The following is a 23211-nucleotide window of genomic DNA, read 5'->3' as shown; positions in this document are numbered from 1 at the left end:
TCTGCAGCCACATGAAACCCCGCAGGCATTAATCCAAACAGAGCACTCAGTTTCTATATAGAGTGCACTTTCTTGGGGTGCGCCCGATGGCCTGTTTTCCTTGGGGCACTTGTTAGCCCTTAGCTAAGGCTACTTTCACATCTGCGTTTTCCTTTCCGGTATTGAGATCAGTCACAGGATGTCAAAACCGCAGCAAAAGGCTTCAGTTTTCTCCCCATTCTTTTTCAATGGGATAAAACTGATAGAAAGTGCATCAGAATGCACTTCGTTCCGTTCCCATGACGCAGACAAAACCGCTGCAAGCAGTGTTTTTGTGTACGGCATGGGATACTGAGCAAGATGGATCCGGCGTGAAACACAATGTAAGTCAATGGTGCCGGATCCGTTTTTTAAGACACGAAAAAACGAGATTTTTGTATAACTTACCAGTAAAATCTCTTTCTCGCTCTTTCCTTGGGGGACACAGAAGACCTTGGGTATAGCTCATCTCCATAGGAGGCGTGACACTAAGTGAAAGCTGTTAAGCCCCTCCTCCACAGCTATACCCTCAGCCTGGAGAGAGAGACTGCCAGTTGCGTGTCCAAGCAGTGAGAAAAGGCAAAGTCCAACAAAGAACCAACAAGCCAACTACCCAACGGGTAACACAAACTCGGAAACCGTGTAGAGAAAAACAATGAATGGGTGGGTGCTGTGTCCCCCAAGGAAAGAGCGAGAAAGAGATTTTACTGGTAAGTTATACAAAAATCTCGTTTTCTCGCCCAGTTTCCTTGGGGGACACAGAAGACCTTGGGACGTTCAAAAGCAGTCCAAAAGGGGAGGGACCACAGCTCCAAGGCGAAGCACCCGAAGGCATCAAGGAACCGCCGCCTGCAGACCCAGGTGGACCAAAGCAGCATACGCCGAAGCCAGAGTATGCACCCTGTAGAACTCTGTAAAGCGTGCAAGGAAGACCTGTGGCCGCCTTGCTCAAATGCATGGCCGAAGCCCAATACCTCCGGCCCAGGAGGCACCGACCGCTCTGGTGAAATGAACGGTGACAGCAAAGGCAGAATCCTGCCCTCGGTGCGGTAACCTCAGCAATAGCCAATCTGATAAAGCGGAGGAAAACGACCCTGGAGTCCGTCAACTCTAAGCGCGGACCTCCAGGAAACCCAAGAGACCGAACGTCGACAAGAGTCGGAGATCTCCAAGTAAAACCGGCAAGGCCCAAACAACGTCCAAATCGGTGAAGTGTTGAAGCGAAAGGCAACACCACCTTCAGAAGGAAGGAACGGGATGTAGAAACAGCCCTGTCCTGGGAAAAGACAGAAGGCTCAGAACAAAAAAAGGGGCCATTCAGGCACCCGTCAGAGACACGACTGATACGGAAACACAACCGTACAGGACAGGCGGGGTAGAGAGAACTTCTGTAACGGCTCCAAGGAAAAGATTGGAACGCCGAGAGCTCAGTATGTAGTTCCCAGGGCGGTACCGAAGGACAGTACAGAGGAACCCAAGAGCCATTTCAAGTAAGAAGGTCTTGACAGGCCCAGAGGGCCGGGGAACGCTGGAAGAGGAAGAACAGCGCTGACACTTGACACCTCAAGTAAAGGAATCTCAGTCCCAGGTCCAGGCCGGACTGGAAAAAAGACAGAACCATGGGGAGAGAAAAAGTCAGAGTGGGGAATGCACAGCTTCCCACAGAACCCCAGACAAAAAAAAAAAAAAAAAAAAAAAAAAAAACATAAGTCTTACGACAGATCCTGGACGAAAATACAGCCAGGAGCGGACAATAGCGAACCCGCTGGAGTCGCCTGGCAAGCGGACGAAAACCCAATGTGATCAGGCGCAGACCAGTAACACGGGCAGAAGTCGACAAAACTGGTCCAGTCGGCCCCCGAGCAACGTTGTCCCGTATCCACCCAGTGGGGGAGCAGAAGGACAGACGGAACGGAACCAAAGGGTCCGCCCAGTATCCGCCAGATGCCAGGACAAGACAGGCTAAAGTCCATGCTGATGTAGCCATGTTCTACAGTCCCGGTGTGGGAGATCAAAGGACAATCTGGACCGAAAGGTAGTCCCCCCAAGTTACCGAGAAGGTAAGTCTACAGCAGGACCATTGTCTTAGAATGGACCACGCAATCTGCACTCAGCGGGAGGACAGAACGCGGTAGACTCGGTAAATAGGCACAGCCAGTACAGCCAGTGTGAACAAGGGAGACAGAACGAGGCCAAAAGGAACACCGGAACCATCCACATGAACAACCATGCTCTTCCCAGAGGGGAGGACAGTGAAGGAACAGCCTCTGAAGTCTGGCGGGACAGAAGCCACATCGGAGTGATCTGTACCGAGCGGGAGCCAAACAGAGCCAGCGAGATAAGGTAGTCGAGACAGAGGCCGGCATAACACCCTCCAACCGAACGGAGGAGTGGGCAACAGGGAAGCCATAGGACAGCTCAAAAGCAGAACCCTGCTACACTGCGAGATGCCCGGTTCACCGCCTCGCAGAAGGCGAATACCCTGAAGAACCCAAGGTGGAGGTCCTCCGACCTGGGTAATCGAGCACCCAAGAGAATTTGGGTGACCTTCCCGAGAAAAGCAGCCCGCACTTGGTAGCAGATCAGACTGAAGCGTAGAGGCGCCAAGAGGAAGGACTTATACCACACTACATCCGAAGAGGAGGAAATTTGAGCAGGCAAGGGAACCGCAGTCCTGCCAGAGCCAACGAAGAATTCGAGGGGCGCTCCAGACAACAGCACTCTCGACCATGTGACCACTAGCGCAGGGAAGCAATACCGCGGAAGGACGAATGGGCACGCATCTAGGAACCACGAACACTCCCTGGGATGAAGGGCCAACTAAATGAATGAGTACCACCCAGCTCCGTGCAGCATAGAGCAAGTAGAGCCCGTCCGGGTCAGGTGGACAGAATGAACTCCTTAGAGACGAGTGCAAGGCTTGCGGCAAGCATCGTATCCCAAGAAAACAAAAGTATGCCGCAGGAAGCAGATGAGGCATACGTACGAGCAGCTCGTAAGCAGTGAGAAGGCCAACCCACCTACAGGAGGAGAAGGCATACACGGCCCAAACAACGCACAAGAACGTCCACTCACTGCAAAAGGTTAATTCAGCGAAAAAGGGGGCTCGCCACAGAGTGCCACAGCATGTACGTAATTGCAAAGTGCAACCTGCAAGGGAGTTATGCACAAGCCTAGTATAGCATGCGATGGAACGCAAGCAGTCCGCCCCGAAAGGGGGGAAATTGTATCTGGCAAACTGCAGTCGGCAAGAGTGCAAAGGCCGGTCCCAAAAGGGAGTGATGCCTAAGGCCGTACCTACTTCAGAGAAGCAGGACATACCATATAATCCAGCAGGAACGCAGGAGGTCCACCTAGTGAAAGGGGAACATGCACAGGGTTATCCTAGCATTAAGTGAGTGTGCAATAATACACCCAACACTGACTTAGCGAGAGTGCAACTACTCTGCCAATGAAGGGGGACATGTACAAGTCCAGCACAGCCATACAAGGACAGCCGTGAATCTCATGAGCGTGCCAAATTCTGCCCATGGAATGTGGGGTGGTCACGCACAAGGCCAGCACCGTATCCAATGGGAGTGCAAGCGTTCCACCCATGTTAGAGGGCCATGCTCATGGCCAGCAAGGTATCCGGTGAGAGTGTAGCATGCCGCCCAGACAAAAAGGGGGGGTAATGCACATGGCCAGCATCTCATCCAGGGAGAGTGCGTGCACCCGCCATGTATGGGAGTCATACACATGGCCAGCAACGTACTGGTGAGAGACAAACACAGTCAGTGAGAATGTATGTATGTCACCTGAGGAAGGAAGGCATGCCCATGGCAGGCAGCGAATCCAGCGAGAGTGCGTACACCGCCCACGGAAGAGGGGTCATGCATATGGCCGACAGCGGATCCAGCGAGAGTGCAAGCACCCCGCCATGTATGGGGTACATGCACATGGCCAGTAACGTACCTGCGAGAAAACACCACAGACAGAGGGATGTATGTATGCTGCCTGAGTCATGCCTATGGCTGGCAGCGAAACCAGTGAGAGTGCAGCATAGTAACATAGTACATAAGTACATCATAGCCCATCAGAGAGAGTGCAGCGTTCCGCCTATGGAAGGGGGTCGTGCACATAGCCAGTACCGTATCCGGTGAGAGTGCAGTATTCCGCCTAAAAAGGGGGGGTCATGCACATGATCGGCAACTAATCCAGTGAGAGCGCTGCCTTCCGCCCATGGAAGGGGGTCACGCGCATGGCCGACAACGAATCCAGTGAGAGCGCTGCGTTCCGCCCATGGAAGGGGGTGACGCACATGGCCGGCAGTGAATCCAGCGAGAGTGCAGCGTTCCGCCTAGAGAAGGGGGTCGTGCACATGGCCGGCAGCAAATCCATAGAGAGAGTGCAGCATTCCGCCTATGGAAGGGGGGTGTGCACATGGCCAGCACCGTATCCGGTGAAGGTGCAGTATTCCGCCTAAAAGGGGGTCATGCACATGGCCAGCCGGCAGCCAGGGAGAGTGCAGTATCCCGCCTAGGAGGGGGGGGATGCACATGGCAGGCACCATAACTGGAGAGATGATGAATGCTGCCTACGGAAGGGCCGCATGCACTTGGCCAGCGCCGTATCCTGGAAGAGGGCAGGAAAACCGCCTAAAAGGGGAAATGCCCTAGCAGCGACGCAGGTTGGGAGCGCAACACTATGCCGCCTGTGGAAAGAGGGCATGCAGACATGCAGCACTACTGATGAGGCTGCAGCGTCCTGCGCAGTCCAAAAGAAATCTGTTATTATTATTATATATATATATTTATTATTATTTCTTTTTCTTTTTTTTTTTTTTTTTTTTTTTTTTTATTAAAAACACAGCCTCTCTGAGGCTAAAGGGTGCCACCATATAGGGGCACAGATAGTCAGGAAAAAGGAAAAAGGGGGGGCCAGCCATACCGGCCCATTGGGATCCGGCCTGTACCCAAAGGGTTAACATGGATCCGGCCTGGAGGGCGGCGCTGCGATCCCCTGGGGGCGGAGGAACCTCCCGGCGGGAAAAATTCGCGCCTGGAGAAGTTCCCGCCCCCTCCACCAGAGGCCGGAATTTTGCGGCCTAGTAGGCCGTGAAGCCGGGGACTAAATTTGCGGCGCCCGGTATGTACCGCCAGGACCTGAGGCGGAGTGGCATCAAACCGGCCGCGGGTGCCCACCCCGCGGGCCGGTCGGAATTGCGGCCCAGCAGGCCGCGAAGCCTGGGCCAAAATTTGCGGAGCCCCACCGACCGGCACCGACGGTCGGCCGGGGCCTGCTGGGCCTAGAAGTCAAGCCCAAAGCCGGCCGCGGGAGCCCACCCCGCCGGCCGGAGGAGTCAGGGGCCCAGAATGGCGGCTTGCCGGCCGCGGGAGCCCACCCCGCCGGCCGGAAGAGTCAGGGGCCCAGAGTGGCGGCTTGCTCGGAATGGCGGCTTGCCGGCCGCGGGAGCCCACCCCGCCGGCCGGAAAAGTCAGGGACCCGGAATGGCGGCCTGGCAGGCCGCGGAGCCTGGGCTAAGATTTTTGCGGCGCCCGGCCGCACCGGAATACCAATGTCGGCCGGAGGCGAGGCCTTACTCCACAGCCGTCAGGAGCCTCAGGCCTGGAGCAACACTCCGGTAGGAGATGTAGGGGGGGACCCAGAGACCGGGTGCCTGTGCTGATAAAGAAATAAACTATGTTGCCGCTTCTGTAGCTGGCTGTGGAGACAGCCACTGGCTGCATGTCCCAGGCAGGAAGGGGGCAGAAGGAGATTGCCGCTGTGCGGCACCCCAGGGGCCAGCATAGATCCAGCAGGGGACTAGAGGCCCAATATGGGGGTCAGGCACGCAGGAGACCAGGGTGGGGGGGTGGGAGACGTAGGGCTGGAGAAGCCAATCTCTTACCACAGCCGTCTTCACCCTCGGTCCATTCCAGCAGGGTCGCCCCTTCAGCTACTGGCACCGTAGTGGCAGGACGCTGGAAGAGGGACTTGGCGTGCGGGCGACCCTTGCGCTGGCGGGATGTAGGGGAGCTGGGCTGCCCTGATCCACCTTGTCTTCTGTGGGGGAGGCAGCAGTGCGGGTGACCGGCACTGGCGCAGCTCAACCCCGGGAGAACAGAGAGGTCTAGTGCGTCTCTGTTATCCCTGATGATCTGGAACAAAAAGAAAAGAAAAAACTAAAAAACTAAAATTTAAACAAGGAGAAACCAGCCCTGCAGAGCAGGGAGTGTCTTGCCTCCTTGGACACTAAGCAAAAAACTGGCAGTCTCTCTCTCCAGGCTGAGGGTATAGCTGTGGAGGAGGGGCTTAACAGTCTTCACTTAGTGTCACGCCTCCTATGGAGATGAGCTATACCCAAGGTTATCTGTGTCCCCCAAGGAAACTGGGCGAGAAAAAAACAATTGACTTACAAGGGTTTTAGTTCCATCTTGTTCATTTTGGAGATAATACAACGGATCCGTTCTGAACAGATGCAGATGATTGTATTATTGAACAGATGCGTTTCTGCTGATCCCCTGCCGGATCCAGCAAAAACGCAGATGTGAAAGTAGCCTAACAGGGTCTGACCAGGTTTCAGACCTCCATGACTGAACATGCGTATGAAAACAGTAAAAAAGGATATTCTGGTTCAAGTGAAAAGTTCTACAATTTTCCACTATACATTCACTATCAATTAGACACAGTTTTCATAATCTCTGCTTGCTCTCACTTAATAAGAACCTTCACTATTTACTTCCAGTGAATAAGAATCAGTCCAGGTTATGTGCACGGCGCAATAAAAGACTTGGCCAGGACACATTGTTATCCAATGTAACTAAACAAAGAAAGGTTTCTACTGAGTAAGAGAAAGCAGAGATCTTGAAAATGGTGAGACATTAAAATAAATTATTTGGTAAGGTTGGATCCTTTCCATGACACAAAGACTAAGGGGCACATTTATTAAGACCGGCGTTTTAGACGCCGGTCTTAATAAAGGCCCTGCACTGGTGGTGGATCCGCCAAAGTTATGTAGAGGCGCCGGTCTCTCCATAACCTCGGCACATCCATAGCCAGTTCTAAATGTAAGGCAGCTTCCTAGAGGTCTTACATTTAGACCTTTTTCTATGCCTAAACCAGGCGTAGAAAATGGTGAATGAAACGGAAATGATTTTATACCTGGCGCTAGCGAGGCGAAGTCACAGACAGCGGAGCAACTAACCTCTGCGCCTGAAATACGCCTAATTTAGGAGTATTTCTGTATAGTAAATGACCTCCTAAATCTGTATTTGCTAGAACTGGAATATTCTTTCGAAAACTTCCCATGTGGTGACATCGGTTCTGTCCTTTGAATTCAGTCTAAAACAATTACGCCTTTAACCGCTTTATTATCCCAAACTGACAAGAGCAAGACAAACCTTCCAGACTCCGAGTCCAGTGGATCATCTGTGAAAGTGTCCGCATTGAAATCCAGGGGCTCGGCATCCTGCAGCAGCTCTATCCGATCCCGTTCTGTGCGGTTATTTGACCGCGTGTACTTTGATGCTGTAAAAATACAAAACAGGACGTGAAAAAAAAAAGGAGGAAAAAAAAATATAGAAACACGTGGAAGGGAGAAGTGAAGGGATGCACAGTGAAACCAATCCAATTCCTGCGCTCACTGTTGACACGCGCATGCGCCACACACTTCTGGATAGACCAGGAAGTGGAGCGGCGCATGCACAGTCGGCATCTGCGCTGCTGAGGTATCAGCAGCAGATGCCCTGTGCTTGTGCCGCTACGCAGAGCAACAGTGGACACGCGAGACTGACAGGGCCAGGGAGAGGGGGAGTCTCTTGAGCAGCAGGGCCAGCCCCTCGCAACTTGAGAAGGCTGATTTCTGAATGAATGTGATTTGGTAGAATCAATTCACTCATCTCAAGTCACATGATAACAAAGCGTATGTCGTCTGAGGACTCTTGCCTGCAACGTACTATTATGGCATATGTCAGCATAGGGTTAAACAGTGGAGCTACACTGAATGCCCACACATATCAAGCACCCTATATGACAGCAGTGACGCTCACATCGGCTGATAGCCACCACAATCGGAGCACCATCATAGTACAGTGTGGGTTATCTGTGGACTCTTGCCCGTACTGTACCATCACAGCAGAGGTCAACATATGGTTAAAGTTCTATCTAGTTCAAATGTGTAAAGGTGGAACTATGCTAAACAACCACCCAGTAAAAGCAGTGCCACTCACATCGGCTGGTGGTCATTTCTGTGTACGTCGGCTCTTTTGGTTCAGAGTTGACGTTCCTGTTTCGGCTGGAGTCTTCCCTGTTACTGGCGTAGCGCTCCTTCCACTCCTGCAACGGCAGATCAATAAGATGTACGAGTAGTTTTCTATGGATGGCATGCAAAGACGCATCACAAGTATATGAAATCCACTGTAGATTCTGGCGCAGATCGGTGGCAGTGCTTGTATTGGGTCAAATCCACAGATGCCATTGGGGTCTTGAAATCAGGTAATCAGCAGTGACATGACCTCTGAGGCCAACGAATGGCTGCAGCAGTGCACGTCGTAATGTGGCGGATTGTCAAAAGTCCGGTTCACAAGATGCAGCGAGGATGAGACCCTCAGCGCTAGAATGCAGTGTAGATTTTTTACTTGCTACTCACTTTCAGGGCCATAATTAAAGGGGTTATCCGATATCTAAAGTATCCCCCCCCCAATCCCCGGGCCCCTTGTATGGATTATAGTTACCTGCTCCTCAGCACCCGGATCCCTGCACAGCCGCCGCTGCATCTCCCCCTTGAGGCTGATCGCCGTTGCAGCCTGCTATTGGCTGAAACCCCCCTCAACCCCGTTGCCAGATGTTTTGATCCGAGTGACTGAGAGATGCAGCGGCGGCCGTGCAGGGATCGAGAGCGATGTGGGTGCCAGGAAGCAGGCAAGTATAATCCATACAAGGGGCCCGGGCATTGGGGGGGATATTTTAGATATTGGTTAAGCCCTTTAAACTTGTTTTGGAGGTCGGACAACCCCATTTAACAGACGGCACAAGAAAATTTCTATGAATGACACGTTATCTTACCCTTCTGCGAGTTTCTCCATCTTCGTGCCTTTGGCGCTTTCTTTTCTCTAGAAGAAGAGTTAATACGTTTGTTTTCAGGTTTTCGTTTCTTACAATGGATGTTTCTACTGGCAGCCATAGACACTAGGTAAAAGTTGGCTTATGGATGGCCATATAGAGGAGGTCTGCTTATCTGTGTGATAACTGTGCTGCGAGTAATCTTCAGGAAAACAGTGGATTGGGCACAACAAAATTGACCTTCTCCTATGGCCAAGAAAACAATGCCATGTCCCCAGTGCCTATTCCTAAGCAACCTGAAGATGCATAGACGACTGCAGAAAAACTATCATTAGAAAGGTCAGGAATATAGAATCTATCACCTTGAGTAAAAAAAAAAAAAAAGTTGCACTAAGTTTCAGTTCATTCATTTCAGAGCCCCCGATATTCAGTTTGGATGTGGAAAAGCCCCTCTCCCTAAAACATGCTAGATATGTGTGTCCAAGATCTTACTGCCTTCCCCCTGCAGACTGCTGTGTGCACCACTCCCCATCTACAGCCTGTGTGATCTCCTTGGATCCTTTTCCTCCTCTCCACAATCTGATCTGCTCTCCAGGAACAGAGCCCCTGACAGATTTATGTCAGATTCAGCAGCACCTGCAGCTAGGTGGACTTGCATACATCCTGCAGAAGCGAAATAAGAAAGTGGGACTGAAGACTGTTTAGAAAGTGGCTTAAAGGGGTCCATTTACCAGGCAGCCTTGGTAAATGGTCTAAAAAAAACAAAAACAAAAAGAAGCGATAGTCACCCCTTTACTCCTATGCGTCTTCTCGTGCTACACTCTGGTCCTCCAATGTGTGCTGACATCTTCCTGGCTGCAGCAGTGACATTCTGTGCACACAAGTCACTGTGCAGCCAATCATTGGCCTCAGTGGTACTGCTGAGGACAGTGATTGGCACCAATGGTCACCTGTGTGCGCAGAACATCACTGCTGCAGCCAGAAAAACAAAGAGCAGCGTTGAGGACCGGAGCTCAGCACACAATGTGGAAGGGCAGAAAATGGATGAGAAGAGAGGTCAGTGATTGGCTGCAGCAGTCATAACCTGTTGACATGCCAGGAGAACCAGAGCAGTGGCGTGGGATCTGCCAGGTGAGTAATGATCCCTTTTTTTTACTGCAGTCGGATGCTCTGTGTTATCCGACTTAATCTTGAAACCGGACAACCCCTTTAAGTGCATGAAATAAATGAAGCTTGTGCTTTCCTCAAACATACGGTATGTCCCTTGTAATAGCAAACAGCTGATCAAGGATTACCTCTCCTGATTAACTCCTTCCCCTCATCGGTCAGGTCAGATGTCATGTCGTTGTCCCCCATAAACTGCTGGAATCCAAGCAAGTTCAAGCAGCGCGTCCCCAAACTGAGAGATAAGCACAGAACAACTCATAGTGAGAAACGTTAAGATTGGAGATAAGGGGCTGCCAGACATCTCTGCTTCTGCTCATCTCGAATACTGAACATGCATATTGATGGTGGAGGAGGTGTATGGATTTATTCAGCAAACCGTTCCTGCAGGTAACCTGAATGTCTCACACCATATCACAGGGGGATTCAGGAAGCTGAGATACAGGGTGTTATTTGGCAGGGTCTTCACACCAGAGTGATTGTGGTAAGCAGTATTTCCTTACCCCTCATTAACACATCAGAGCCTCTATAAGGTAAAAAAGAGATTTAACTTGGCTATTTAACTAAGTGGCGTCATCAGGGGACAAAGCTACCAGTGATCACCAGAACTGCAGTGTGATGACCCTTTCAAAGAGCCCCCATATCTCATGACCCTTTCAAAGAGCCCCCTATATCTCAGCTTTATGGCTGCCAGTGAATATTTGCTAGAACTCGAGGTGGGATGATGAAGGATGCAGTGCAGACTTTGCAAGAGAAATTGGCGATGAGGGGTTTCTCTCCGCGATTTCTTAAAGGGGTTCTACAGGATTTATATATTGATGACCTAATATGAGATCGGCGGGGGTTCAACTCCCAGGACCCCCACCGATCAGCTGTATGAAGAGGCTGAGGCGCTCAGGCCTCTTTCCAGTCCAGTGACGTCATGTTCATCGGTCACATGATCTAGGTGCAGCTCAGTCCCATTCAAGTGAATAGGGTTGAGCTGCAATACCAAGCACAGCCACTATACGATATACAGCGCTGTGCTTGGTAAGCAGCGAGGAAGCCATGGTGCTCACAGGATTGCTGCAGCCTCCTCAAAAAGCTGATTGGTAGAGGTGCCGGATCTCATATGGATGACCTATCCTGAGGATAGGGTCATCAGTATGTAAATTCTGGAGAACCCCTTTAAGACATCAGACTGCTTATCTTACCTGAAATAAGTGGCAATACATAGAATGACCACCAGCATGGGGTAATAGATGTAAAATACATCAGCAATGAGCGGTAGGACCTTTAAAGATCCCATAATCTGTGGGGAAGAAAAAAAAATAAAAAATTTAAAGTAAAATGTTATCAGAGTAGTATTTACATGGGACTGCGGTCAGACGTTCCTGTACTTACTGATGTGTAGGCCGTCTGCTCAGTATTTTGGTGGGAAATTGATCCATCCATGTGAGTCAGACCCAAGAAATTCAGACACAACGGAGGCGTCAGGCGGCAAAACAACCTGAAGGAAGAGAGTTCATAGAGGATCACGGTATACCGATCAGCACACTTGTAATTTACATTAATATTCCTCCAAAATACTGATAAATTGGAATGAAAAAGGAGGAACACATAAGGTACAGTCCATGTTTCCTTACCCAATGTTAACCCCTTAACGTCCACTAAGATGGTAAGGGGCCCTATTCAACAGCGCTGTATGTGTTGACATGGAGAAGCTGCTTGGCTGCCTAATGTTCGCCATGCTGCTGCTCTAATGGCCAAATGCAGCCATTTAAATGGATTGAGCCAAGTTTTAGACACATCCTTTATTTTCAGGAGTCTGAGCACTGGGAACAGGCAGATGAGCATGCACGGTGCCGCGCCATTGGTTATCTCCAGCAGTAAGTGAGAAATGAAGGGTGCAGCAAGGCGTATGCTCGAGCACTGCTCCATAGGATCCCCATTCTTGTGATCAGTTGGGGTCCCACCACTCAGACACTAATCCCTTATGCTATGGATAGGTTTAAAACATCAAGGGATATTCCAGCTTTTTTATGTTATTAATAATAATCTTTATTTATATAGCGCCAACATATTCCAGAGCGCTTTACAATCAGGTGGTTGAAGTGCAAACAGAGTCATAAATAACATAGCAACAAACACAATAGGGGAGTAGATATAAAGCTGTAAGGGCCGTTTACCACCCGCAAAGAGAGCGTTGGACCAAATGAGCCAGAACCGAGAGGCGGGGAGCTGGAAAGAATGCTCGACTCCACAGGTCCAGCGGGGAGGGGGGAGAATTTAAAAACTTATAAAAGCTGGAATAACCCTTTGATTGCTAAGGTCAAGAGTGACCCCCCTGCATGACACAAGGGCCCCCCCTCCTCCATTGTTTGGGTCACCAGGGTCACGGAAGCCGCACGTGTGCCTTCCGCAATTTGCGGAACGGAACGGGCGGTCCATTGTAGAAATGCCTATTCGTGTCCGCAAAACGGACAAGATTAGGACAGGTTATATTTTTTTGTGGGGCCACGGAACAGAGCAACGGATGCAGACAGCACACGGAGGGCTGTCCGCATCTTTTGCCGCCCCAGTGAAGTGAATGGGTCCGCACCCGAGCCGCAAAAACTGCAGCTCGGATGCGGACCAAAACAATGGTCGTGTGCATGAGGCCTTAGAAGAATCTACACTTATTTGTATCCACAAGACTGTAATAAGGCTGTGAATAAAAATGAACTAAAAACAATGGTGAAAATCTCGTTTTTCATCCTGCAGTGCTTGTATTCTTACGAAATCTCTAGAACAGAATATTCTAAACTCTTATGTAAGAATCAGAGAGTATAGGATTATGGGAGGGGGAAGAGCCCACTATGAGGAGACAAGATGGAGTCTATATGATCTCCTACACATTATGTTTGTGGGTATTCCCAGGTGGGGCTTAATGGGGCTTAATGGGGATGCAAATATTGGGAGCTATGGAAACAGCTTAAAGGGGTTGCCTGGTTTCTGATATTGATGACTTATCCTCAGGACTGGTCATCAATATCAGATCGGAGGGGGTCTGACTTAACCCTTGATTTGACCCCCCATCATCACTTCATTAGAGCCCATTCTGCTTACAATAACAGGAATGCCCACTTTTTATGCAAATGCACATAAACCATCTCCACTTTGCAAGCCATATCGCGGGGCAATTAGGTGGGACACAGGAGTTACTAAGGACAGAGGCCAGTAGCACACGGAGATCCTGGGGCCGCCATTCACTTACATGCCGCTGAACAGGAGACTGTATGCGTCCGTTTGGTGATGGGAAGCGAAATAGTAATAGTTAAATACCCGGATCCTGAAGACGGTAGAATAGACACAGATGCTCAAGAAGAATATGGTGAAGAAACAGGCCACCTGAGAAGACACAAGATATTCTTCAGGATTTCATGACTACGAGGAAGTAAAGGGGCGGCGTTAACAAGCGTCAATAATTCAACATCTTTAAGTGTTTTTTGTGCTCATGTGTTGGGACAGAGATGGGGAACATTTTTTAAATATAGTTTATTTCGAGAAATCGTACATTTATACTAGAAAACTTGGCCAGAAATGTCCCTCAGCAGCGCTCTCTTATATGGAGCACATCTGTCTTCCTAATACAGTACAGTGCTGTACTGACTGGAAAGACATACTGGGTGACCCAAATAAAACAGGGGAGGGTTCCCTGGGGTCATGCCGGGGGTCACTCTTGACTGTAGCAAGCAATGGGTTAAAGGGGTATTCCAGCTTTGCTAACTTTTTAAAATCTCTCTCCTCCCTGCTGGACCTGTGAGGTCCAGCATACTCCCCTGCTCGGTTCTGGCTCCTCCGGTCCACCACTCTCTTAGCCAAGCTCCAGTCCCCACGTGCAAACTTTTGGTACGGACTGAGGTCACATGCACGGCTGCTGCCCATGACTGGTTTACAAACATAAAAAGATGGAATACCCCTTTAAAGATGTTGTGCTACGTTTTAAACCCATCTATAGGATAAGGGATAATTGTCTGATTGGTGGAGGATCCACTCAGCCCTCCACCAATCTGGAAATGGAGATCCTTTGTTCCTCAGCTGTCTCTCATAACTGGGCACCAGACTTGCTCTTGCTAGATTTGGGGAGCACTGACGGTCTTCATCTGATTTCAACGAGGGAGTACCCTATGCCAATAGTTGCCTGCACGGGTAAAGGGAACAGCGTTTGGTGCCAAGGGCACGATGGAATACACAATAGGTTATCTAATATGTTAAATAGTTCTGCTTGTAAATTCGATATCTGAAGATGTGAGACACTAGTGATGATCAGGGAAGTCATCGCTCATGCATTTGCAAAAAAAAAAACAAACAAAAAAAAAAAACACATACAAATTATCCTTACCTCAATATAAATATAATTGTAGGTCCTTTCTGCTTGTTGTATGAAGACAGCGAAGAGAGACAAGACGGGATGTGTGCTGAAGAAAGTGCATTCCGACCACACCACCACAGCGGAGAACAGCGCCAAGACCACGGCCAAGATCCGCGAACACCAGGGGCGCAGAAAACACTCCCAGTACCACTCTGTGCAGGGAAAAAAGAAGACATTATTCAGCGGTTTAACAGCGGTCAGGCACTGGCCATAGAGCCGCCCCTCACTGACATCACTGCAGCAGACTGGGTGAGATGACATCACATTGCTGAAGTGGAGAAGGAAAAGGAGCTTGTATTATATACCACGAGCACAGGACCTACCGAGGGCGGGGGTGTAGACGTGCCTGGTGATCCAGCTTTCTGGCTCCAGGGGAGGGAAGGTATGGACAAATTGTCTGGTGGCGCTGGTCTCATTCTTTGCTACATCCTCCAGGTGAAAGGCTTGTTCCAGGAGCATCCGCCACTGGACCTGGGTGCGGTTATGTCTCTGGACAGCATAGTTCACCTGTGGACAGAGAACCAGAGGAGTTAGATGATGCAAACAAGGACTATGAAGGTAGGAGTGAATGGTGGGCTTAAAAGGGAACTTTTCACCACGATTCTGGACTATTATCTACAGTAATTCATGTGTATTGCTGCACATAAGGAGTCCAGACCACTATTTTATATTTTCGCACTACCTGCCGCCCTCCCTCCAATATATCAGCACTCAAAGCAGTGCTGAAATACACAGTCCGGACTGCTATGCTAACATAATGAAGAGGACTCGTATGCGCAACAGTCCTGCGGTTCAGCATAGCTTTAAATGGTGACAGCAGAGGAACGAGGGGCAGTAGGAAAATGAATACCAATCTGGACTCCTCATGTATTCCTGCAGATAACAGCCCAAAAATCACGAAGAAGGATTAGGATCACCCTGCAAACCAGCAGTGGTGGTTATGATTGCACACTATAGGAAGAAGCATTCTCTCTGGTGGCCGGGACTGCGCCTAGACCAATGCTTTTTTCCCCAAGCACGACCACCGCACGACCAGGAGTCAATATGGACAATCACAATACATTAGTAAGTGCCTTGTATAAATAGGATAAATGCCATTTGCTGAAGCGAGACAACCCCTTCAACAAACATTGTGCCACAATTAATACATTTAGCACTGCTGCTCCATACAACTGTATGGGACTGTCAGAGATAGCCGTGCGCTTGTATTCGGATATCTTTGCCAGCCCCATAGAGAATGAATGGAGAAGCAGACACGCATGCGAGTCTGACACTCCATTCAAATGGGGAACATTCTAATTATTGGTGGGGGTCTCAGCAGTTGGACCTCCATCAATTAGACATGCATCTCCTATCCTGTGGATAGAGGATAAGTGGTCATAGGACAACCCTTGTAAGGGATGCACCTTATTCCTACAAATCTTGAGAAAGGAACATCGATATTCTGATTATTTGGGCAGATTTCCGTCTTAGGCCCTGTTCACAAGGAGTTATTCGTCTGTAATGCAGATTCCACATGGAATACACCTCCTATTGTCTTCAATGGTGGAGCACTGTGTAGTTTATAGCTACAACTTTCTTCTTGTAGTATGCAGTTGGATGCCACTAGAAACCGCAGTGGGTGTCCACTTGTGCTTTAGCTCCACGCGGGTCCACGCTATTCACATAGAAAAACTTTGGCAACAACCACCTTTGCAAAAGCCGTCATAAGAGGGCCTGACGCTCGGCCTGCTCCTTGTTAGGAGGTCCGTTACCTGCTTGTGAAGTTTGACGAGCGTCTTCTCACTTGGATAGTTGATGTTTTTCTCTTCAAAGTCTTCATAGTCATCCATGTTTCTCCCCATCTTCTCTTGGTACTCGGCAGGACACTGAAAGGACACAGGAGCGAAGAACAAAGAGAACATTTCACTTCACAAATAAACAAACAGTCGCTGATTTAAAACAGAATGACATAAAATGGAATCTGATGGGAGAAACAATTCCCCAAAATCTCAGACAATGGTCAGTTAGATTCCTAGGATGAATTCTAAATCGCCTGGCGAATCAGCGAGACACAAATCTCTACGTATAACTCTAACTATTTGATCCCCAGTCTCTGGGGTGTAATGTCTTGGTGATATCATCTATTTAAAGGGTATTTCTAGGACTTCGATATTGGTGACCTATCCTTAAGATAGGACATCAATATTAGACAGCTGGGGGCCATCAGTATTTTTGGGCAGTTGCCAGCGCCAGACACTAGACTCCTGATGGAGCCAGAAGCACACTGTGTAGTGTCTGTGCCATGGGAGCGGAGCTGCAGTACAACGGCACCAGAAACCACACATTGGACAGCGCCTTCAGTCCACTGTATAGTTTCCAGTTTATCAGCTGATTGGTGGGGGGAGCAAATCACTGGAGCCTGCGGAGGAAAGTAAACCATCCGCTATCCAGCGACACCTGCCGATTATTATTAACCGGCTCCAGGATCAAACATGGTTTAGCAGTTTTCAGTCTGTGTTTAGTTTAGTGGCTATAATGATTCTTTTTTTTTACTTTTTGGGAGATATACATCATTTTTACTTTTTCTAGAATTTTATTTGCTATTATAGGTCATTATTCTGGAGATTATATTATGTTAAAATCGATTAGTCCTCATTAGTTTCACACTAGCGTTCAGGAGATCTGGAAACAGCCTGCCGGATCCCTTTGGATCCAGCAGTGCCGAATGCTACGTGAATGCCGTCCGGCCCCATTAATTATAATTGGGACCAGCGGAGATCCGGCCACAACCCAGTAAATATGCAGAGAATCGGACGGACATATACTGGTGCGCACTTGATTATTGGATATATATATAATTTTTTTTACACTAAAAACTTTTACCCTCCAGATGGGCCCACTCTGTTAAAGGGATATTCCCATCCCAGACAATGGGGGCATATCGCTAGGATATTCCCCCCATTGTCTGAGATGGGAATACCCCTTTGAGTTGTGAATTTTTCTACGGCAGAAATCTAAGGATGACCCTCGGATTTCTGCTGCGGTTTTGCATTTTGAGTGCAGCGGATGCCCTCATGGCTTTAGGAAAGTACATTTTCCTTCTGGATGCATTTTCAAAATCATCTGCAGCTGTATGAATGGCAGCATGGATTCCTATTGAGAACAATGGGAGGCGGTTTAACATGTGCCCTCAGACACGGTACGACAACCAATATAGTTACCTTTCTTAAAATGGTGTCCACACATTTTCGCAGGGGGTGGTTGTACTTAATAGATTCGTTCACTTTCCGAACTTCCTGCATGGAAGAAATAATGGAAAAACAAGATTTTTGTATAACTTACCAGTAAAATCTCTTTCTCGCTCTTTCCTTGGGGGACACAGAAGACCTTGGGTATAGCTCATCTCCATAGGAGGCGTGACACTAAGTGAAGACTGTTAAGCCCCTCCTCCACAGCTATACCCTCAGCCTGGAGAGAGAGACTGCCAGTTGCGTGTCCAAGTAGTGAGAAAAGGCAAAGTCCAAAAGTGGAAAAAACAAGCCAACTACCCAACGGGTAAAACAAACTCGGAAACAGTCAGAGAAGAACAAAGAATGGGTGGGTGCTGTGTCCCCCAAGGAAAGAGCGAGAAAGAGATTTTACTGGTAAGTTATACAAAAATCTCGTTTTCTCGCCCAGTTTCCTTGGGGGACACAGAAGACCTTGGGACGTTCAATAGCAGTCCAAGAGGGGAGGGACCACAGCACCAAGGCGAAGCACCCGAAGGCATCAAGAAACCGCCACCTGCAGACCAGGCGGCTTTAGGCAGCATACGCCGAAGCCCGAGTATGCACCCTGTAGAACTCGGTAAGGTGTGCAAGGAAGACAGCGACCGCCTTGCACAAATACATGGCCGAAGCCTAATGCCTCTGGCCCAGGAGGAACCGACAGCTCTGGTGAAATGAATAGTGACACCAAAAGCAGAACCCTGCCCTTAGTGCGGCAACCACAGCAATAGCCACTCTGAGAAAGCGGAGGAAAGCCACCCTAGAGGCCGTCAACCCTTTGCGCAGACCTCCTGGAAACACAAGAGACCAAAACGTCGACAAGAGTCGGAGATCTCCAAGTAAAAAACTGCAAGGCCCAAACAACGTCCAAATCGGTGAAGTGTCCGTTCCCGGGGATGGGAAGGGGAGGACGACTGCCTCGATGAAATGAAAGACAAACACCACCTTCAGAAGGAAGGAAGAGACGGAATGGAAAACAGCCCTGTCCTGGGGAAAGACAGAAGGCTCGGAACAAGAAGGGCCGCCACTCAGGCACCCGTCAGAGACACGATGGCTACAGAAACACAACCGTACAGGACAGAAGGAGTAAAGAGAACTTCTGTAACAGCTCCAAGGGAAGGATTGGAGCGCCAAGAGCCCAGTATGTAGTTCCCAGGGCGGTACCGGAGGGCAGTACAAAGGAACCCAAAAGCCGCTCCACGGAAGAAGGTCCAGACAGGCCCAGAGAGACGGGGAACGCTGAAAGAGGAAGGACAGCGCTGACACCTGATACTTCAAGCGACAGAGTCCCAGTCCCAGGTCCAGGCCGGACTGGAGAAAGACAGGTAGAGTGGGGGAACGCCCAGCTTCCCACAGAACCCCAGGTAAAAACCTAAGTCCTACAACAGATACTGGACGAAACACGGCCAGGAGCGAACACTAGCGAGCCCACTAGAGTCGCCTGGGCAAGCGGGTGAAAAACCAATGATCAGGCGCAGACCAGTAACACTGGTAGAACAGTCGGTAGAACTGGTCCCGTCGGCCCCCGAGCAAGGTTGTCCCGTATCCCCCCAGAGTGGGGAAGCAGAAGGACAAACGGACAGGAACCGAAGGGTCCGCCCAGCAACCGCCAGGACAAGACAGGCTAAAGCCGAAGCCAATGTAGCCACCACAGGAAGACGGACTACAGTTCCGGTGTGGGAGATCTAAAGACAATCTTGACCAAATGGTAGTCCTCCCAAGTTACCGAGAAGGTGAGTCCAAAGCAGAAACATTGCCTAGAATGGAAAAAACGCAATCTGCACCCAGCGGGAGGACAGAAAGCGGTAGACCCGGTAACTAGGCACACAGCTAGTACAGCCAGTGTGGACAAGGGAGACTCAAAAGGAACACCAAAACCATCCACATGAACAACCATGCTCTCCCCAGAGGGAAGGGCAGTGAAGGAACAGCCTCTGAAGCGTGGCCGGAACAGAAGCCACATCGGAATGATCTGTACCGAGTGGGAGCCAAACAGAGCCGGCGAGAAAAGGCAGGCGAGACAGCGGCCGGTATAACACCCTCCAACCGAAAGGGGGAGTGGGCAACAGAGAAGCCATAGGACAGCTCAAAAGCAGAACACCGCTACACAGAGACGCCCGGTTCACCGCCTCGCAGAAGGCGGATACCCTGAAGAACCCAAGGTGGAGGTCCTCCGGACCTGGGTAAGCGAGCACCCAAGAGAAGTTGGGTGACCTTCCCAAGAAGAGCGGCCCGAACCTGGTAGCAGATCAGACTGAAGCACCGAGGGCGCCAATCCGGAAAGAATCATACCACACTGCACCCGAAGAGGAGGAAATGGTATTAGGCGAGGGGACCGTAGTCCCGCCAGGGCCAACATAAAATGCGAAGGGCGCTGCAGACAGCGCTCTCGACCATGCGACCACTAGCACAGGGAAACAATGCCGCGGAAGGACAAATGGGTACGTATCTAGGAACCACGAACACTCCCCGGGCGGAAGGCCAACGAAATGAATGAGTACCGCCCAGCTCCATGCAGTAGCGAACAGTAGAGCCCGTCTACTTAAATATAAGGTATTCATTTGTTGTTTATTGGACAACACCTTAGGCTTACACAGGTGGACAGAATGATCTCCTTAGAGAATAGTGCAAGGCTTGCTGCAAACACAGTCTCCCAAGAGAAAAAATATGTCGCAGGAGGAAAGGAGGCATACGTACGAGTAGCCCCGTAAGCAGTGAGAAGGCCAACCCACCTACGGGACGAGAAGGCATACACGGCCCAAACAACGCACAAGAACGTCCGCTCGGCCTGAGAGCGCATGGAGTAGGTCGCACCGCACTGAGCTCCTGCAGACATCCTGATTTTAGAGTGGTAGCAACCCCCTATTTCGCAGATCCTTGCCTACCTGGTGGTTGAGAGGAGTCAGGAGAGTGTGGTGCTGATCTTTTGAGTCCCGACATGCCTAGAAAGTCCGGTAAAGGGCCGCGCTGTGACAGGCCAGAGGAGAGTCGGCATGGCGCCGAGGAAGAAGAGGGGCCGGCCTTACAGCCCAAGACGAGACAGACGGCTGCCGCAAAGCTGAGCAGGTTTGCTCGCACGGAGAGTGCTGGGGGAGACTGGGCTGAGGAGAAGGAGATGGACGCTCAGGTTTCCTCTGGACAAGAGGATGAATCCACCGACGGGGAGACCCTGGACGCGGTAAATTGGCCGCCATTAACCCCTGCACGGCAGGCAAAAGACGCGGTAGGCCCTAAAGTTGTGGATGGAGCAGAGCCTACTCTAAAAGATATTATGGCCGCTGTGGCCAGTTGTAACAGCACACTGAAGGTGCTTACAGTACAGGTTGGCAGTCTGAGGTCAGACGTGTCTTTAATTAGGCATGACTTACATAAAATCACAGAACGCACCTCTGAATTGGAGAAGAGGGTGTCCACTATTGAGGACGTTATCCAGCCTATGCAAATGGCGGCAAAATCATCTGCTAAAGATATAGCGGCGTTATACGCCAAAACAGATGACCTGGAGAACAGGTCCAGAAGGAATAACCTGCGGATTGTGGGTGTGCCAGAGAAGACGGAGGGGGATAATGCCACCGAATTTGTGGAAAAATGGCTGCACCAATTATTTCATGAAAAAGGTCTATCCTCATTATATGCGGTGGAGCGGGCGCACAGAGTCCCCATGCGGCCGCTTCCGCCTGGCAGACCTCCCCGTCCCATACTGGCGAAGATACTCCATTTTAAAGACCGGGACACTATCCTGCGACAATCTAGGGACAATGAGGAGATGGTCCTGAATGGGGTGAAAGTATCCATATTTCCGGATTATTCCAACGAAGTGCAGCGGAGGAGAAGCAGATTTATGGATATAAAGAAAAGGCTGAGAGCTCTACAAGTCCAGTACGCTATGCTGTTTCCTGCTAAACTGCGTGTGGTGGCATTGGGATCCACCAGATTTTTTGAAGATCCGGAGGAGGCGACGCAGTGGCTGGACGTCCACGAGCGACAATTGAGAAGTGGGGCCCTGGACACTTGAAGGAGGCAGATATACGTTTCTTATGTTCAAGTTATATATGCATTTACACTCTAGGATTGCTTTAAATGTTGCACCAGTTAGGGAGTGTATTATGTAATGCTACCAAATGGTAGTTCCTGAGGAGGGAGCAGGCGGTAATGATAGTAAAATGTATTTCTCAGTTGTGGGGAGGATTCTCTACCTGAGGAAAAGTGTTATAAATTGTTATGCTTATTGTAGGTTGAAGGGCATGTTGCTCTCGGATTGCCTTGTTTTAATGTGGGAAGTGGATAAGGAAGGGAAAGGTTTCCCCAGCTACAGTAACCTGAGTATGAGAGGGAGGGAGGGGGGTGGGGGGGTAGGGAAAAGGTTGGGGGGGAAGGTTAGGGTCTTGAACTATGAGCGAGTGTTATCTGAATGGGGTGTGAGATTCAAATATGGTCAAAAATTTTACCATGTCACAGGCGATTAGAATCTTAAGCTGGAATGTGAGAGGGATGGCTGAAGCACGGAAAAGACAGTGTATTTTTCAGTATCTGGGGCGGTTTCAGCCGGCTATATGTTGTCTTCAGGAAACGCATTTGACAGGAGAAAATTTACACTGGATGAATAAAAATTGGGTGATCCATGCGTTACATTCAACTCATTCCTCTCATTCTAGAGGTGTAAGTATGATTGTGCATAGGAGTATCAGGTATGAACATATGCAGGAGTGTGTGGACGCTGAGGGCAGGTATGTGTGTGTGGTGTGTAAGGTGGATGGAATACAGCTGGTGCTGGTGTCTGTGTATGTGCCTCCACCGTTTGCTTCCCCATTAATAAGAGAGATCATGGGCTTTGTGGCGGACTTCCCTGGGCTGCCGTGGCTGTTGGTTGGGGACTTTAATTGCACGATGAATGACTCCCTAGATAGATGCCGGGTGGAGGGAGCAGGTGGTTCACCGGGGAGTGCGGCTCTCAGGAATATTTTGGGTGAGGTAGGAGTGCAAGATGTATGGAGACGGCGTAACCCGGATAAGCGTGAATATTCATGTAGATCCGCCACGCACCATTCACTATCGCGTATAGATCTGGCCCTTGTTAACGACATAATGCTACCACTAGTTAGGGATGTTGTTTATCATCCTCGGTCGTTGTCTGACCATTCTCTGGTGCAGATTGACTTGTGCCTGGGGGTGCTCAGACAGGGACCGAGGCTGTGGAAGTGTAATCCTCATTGGTTGAATGTGTTGGGTGACCTATCTGGGATTTCTATGGAAATTAAGGAATTTTTTGATATCAATACAGGGTCGGCTTCGATACCAGGTGTATGGGACGCCATGAAAGCATTTCTGAGGGGAGTTCTGATGAAA

General features: G+C 49.8%; 1 protein-coding gene across 1 annotated transcript in view; it reads right to left on the bottom strand.

The window, feature by feature from the left end:
• LMBRD2 (LMBR1 domain containing 2) overlaps positions 1-23211 on the bottom strand; it is a 44016-nt gene that overhangs the window by 1722 nt on the left and 19083 nt on the right. Inside the window, exons 7-17 of the mRNA XM_040420972.1 lie at positions 17821-17895; positions 16372-16485; positions 14941-15124; positions 14588-14769; positions 13460-13593; positions 11608-11713; positions 11418-11515; positions 10356-10459; positions 9064-9110; positions 8229-8334; positions 7401-7527 (exon numbers count right to left, since the gene is read on the bottom strand). Of these exons, the coding sequence (XP_040276906.1) occupies positions 7401-7527; positions 8229-8334; positions 9064-9110; positions 10356-10459; positions 11418-11515; positions 11608-11713; positions 13460-13593; positions 14588-14769; positions 14941-15124; positions 16372-16485; positions 17821-17895 (1277 nt within the window). The remainder of the gene's footprint in view (positions 1-7400; positions 7528-8228; positions 8335-9063; positions 9111-10355; positions 10460-11417; positions 11516-11607; positions 11714-13459; positions 13594-14587; positions 14770-14940; positions 15125-16371; positions 16486-17820; positions 17896-23211) is intronic.

Source organism: Bufo bufo, chromosome 2 (genome assembly GCF_905171765.1).
Source record: "Bufo bufo chromosome 2, aBufBuf1.1, whole genome shotgun sequence".
Lineage (NCBI taxonomy): Eukaryota > Metazoa > Chordata > Amphibia > Anura > Bufonidae > Bufo > Bufo bufo.
Note: the sequence above shows the minus strand (reverse complement) of the source record. Positions and strands in the feature narration are given on the sequence as shown.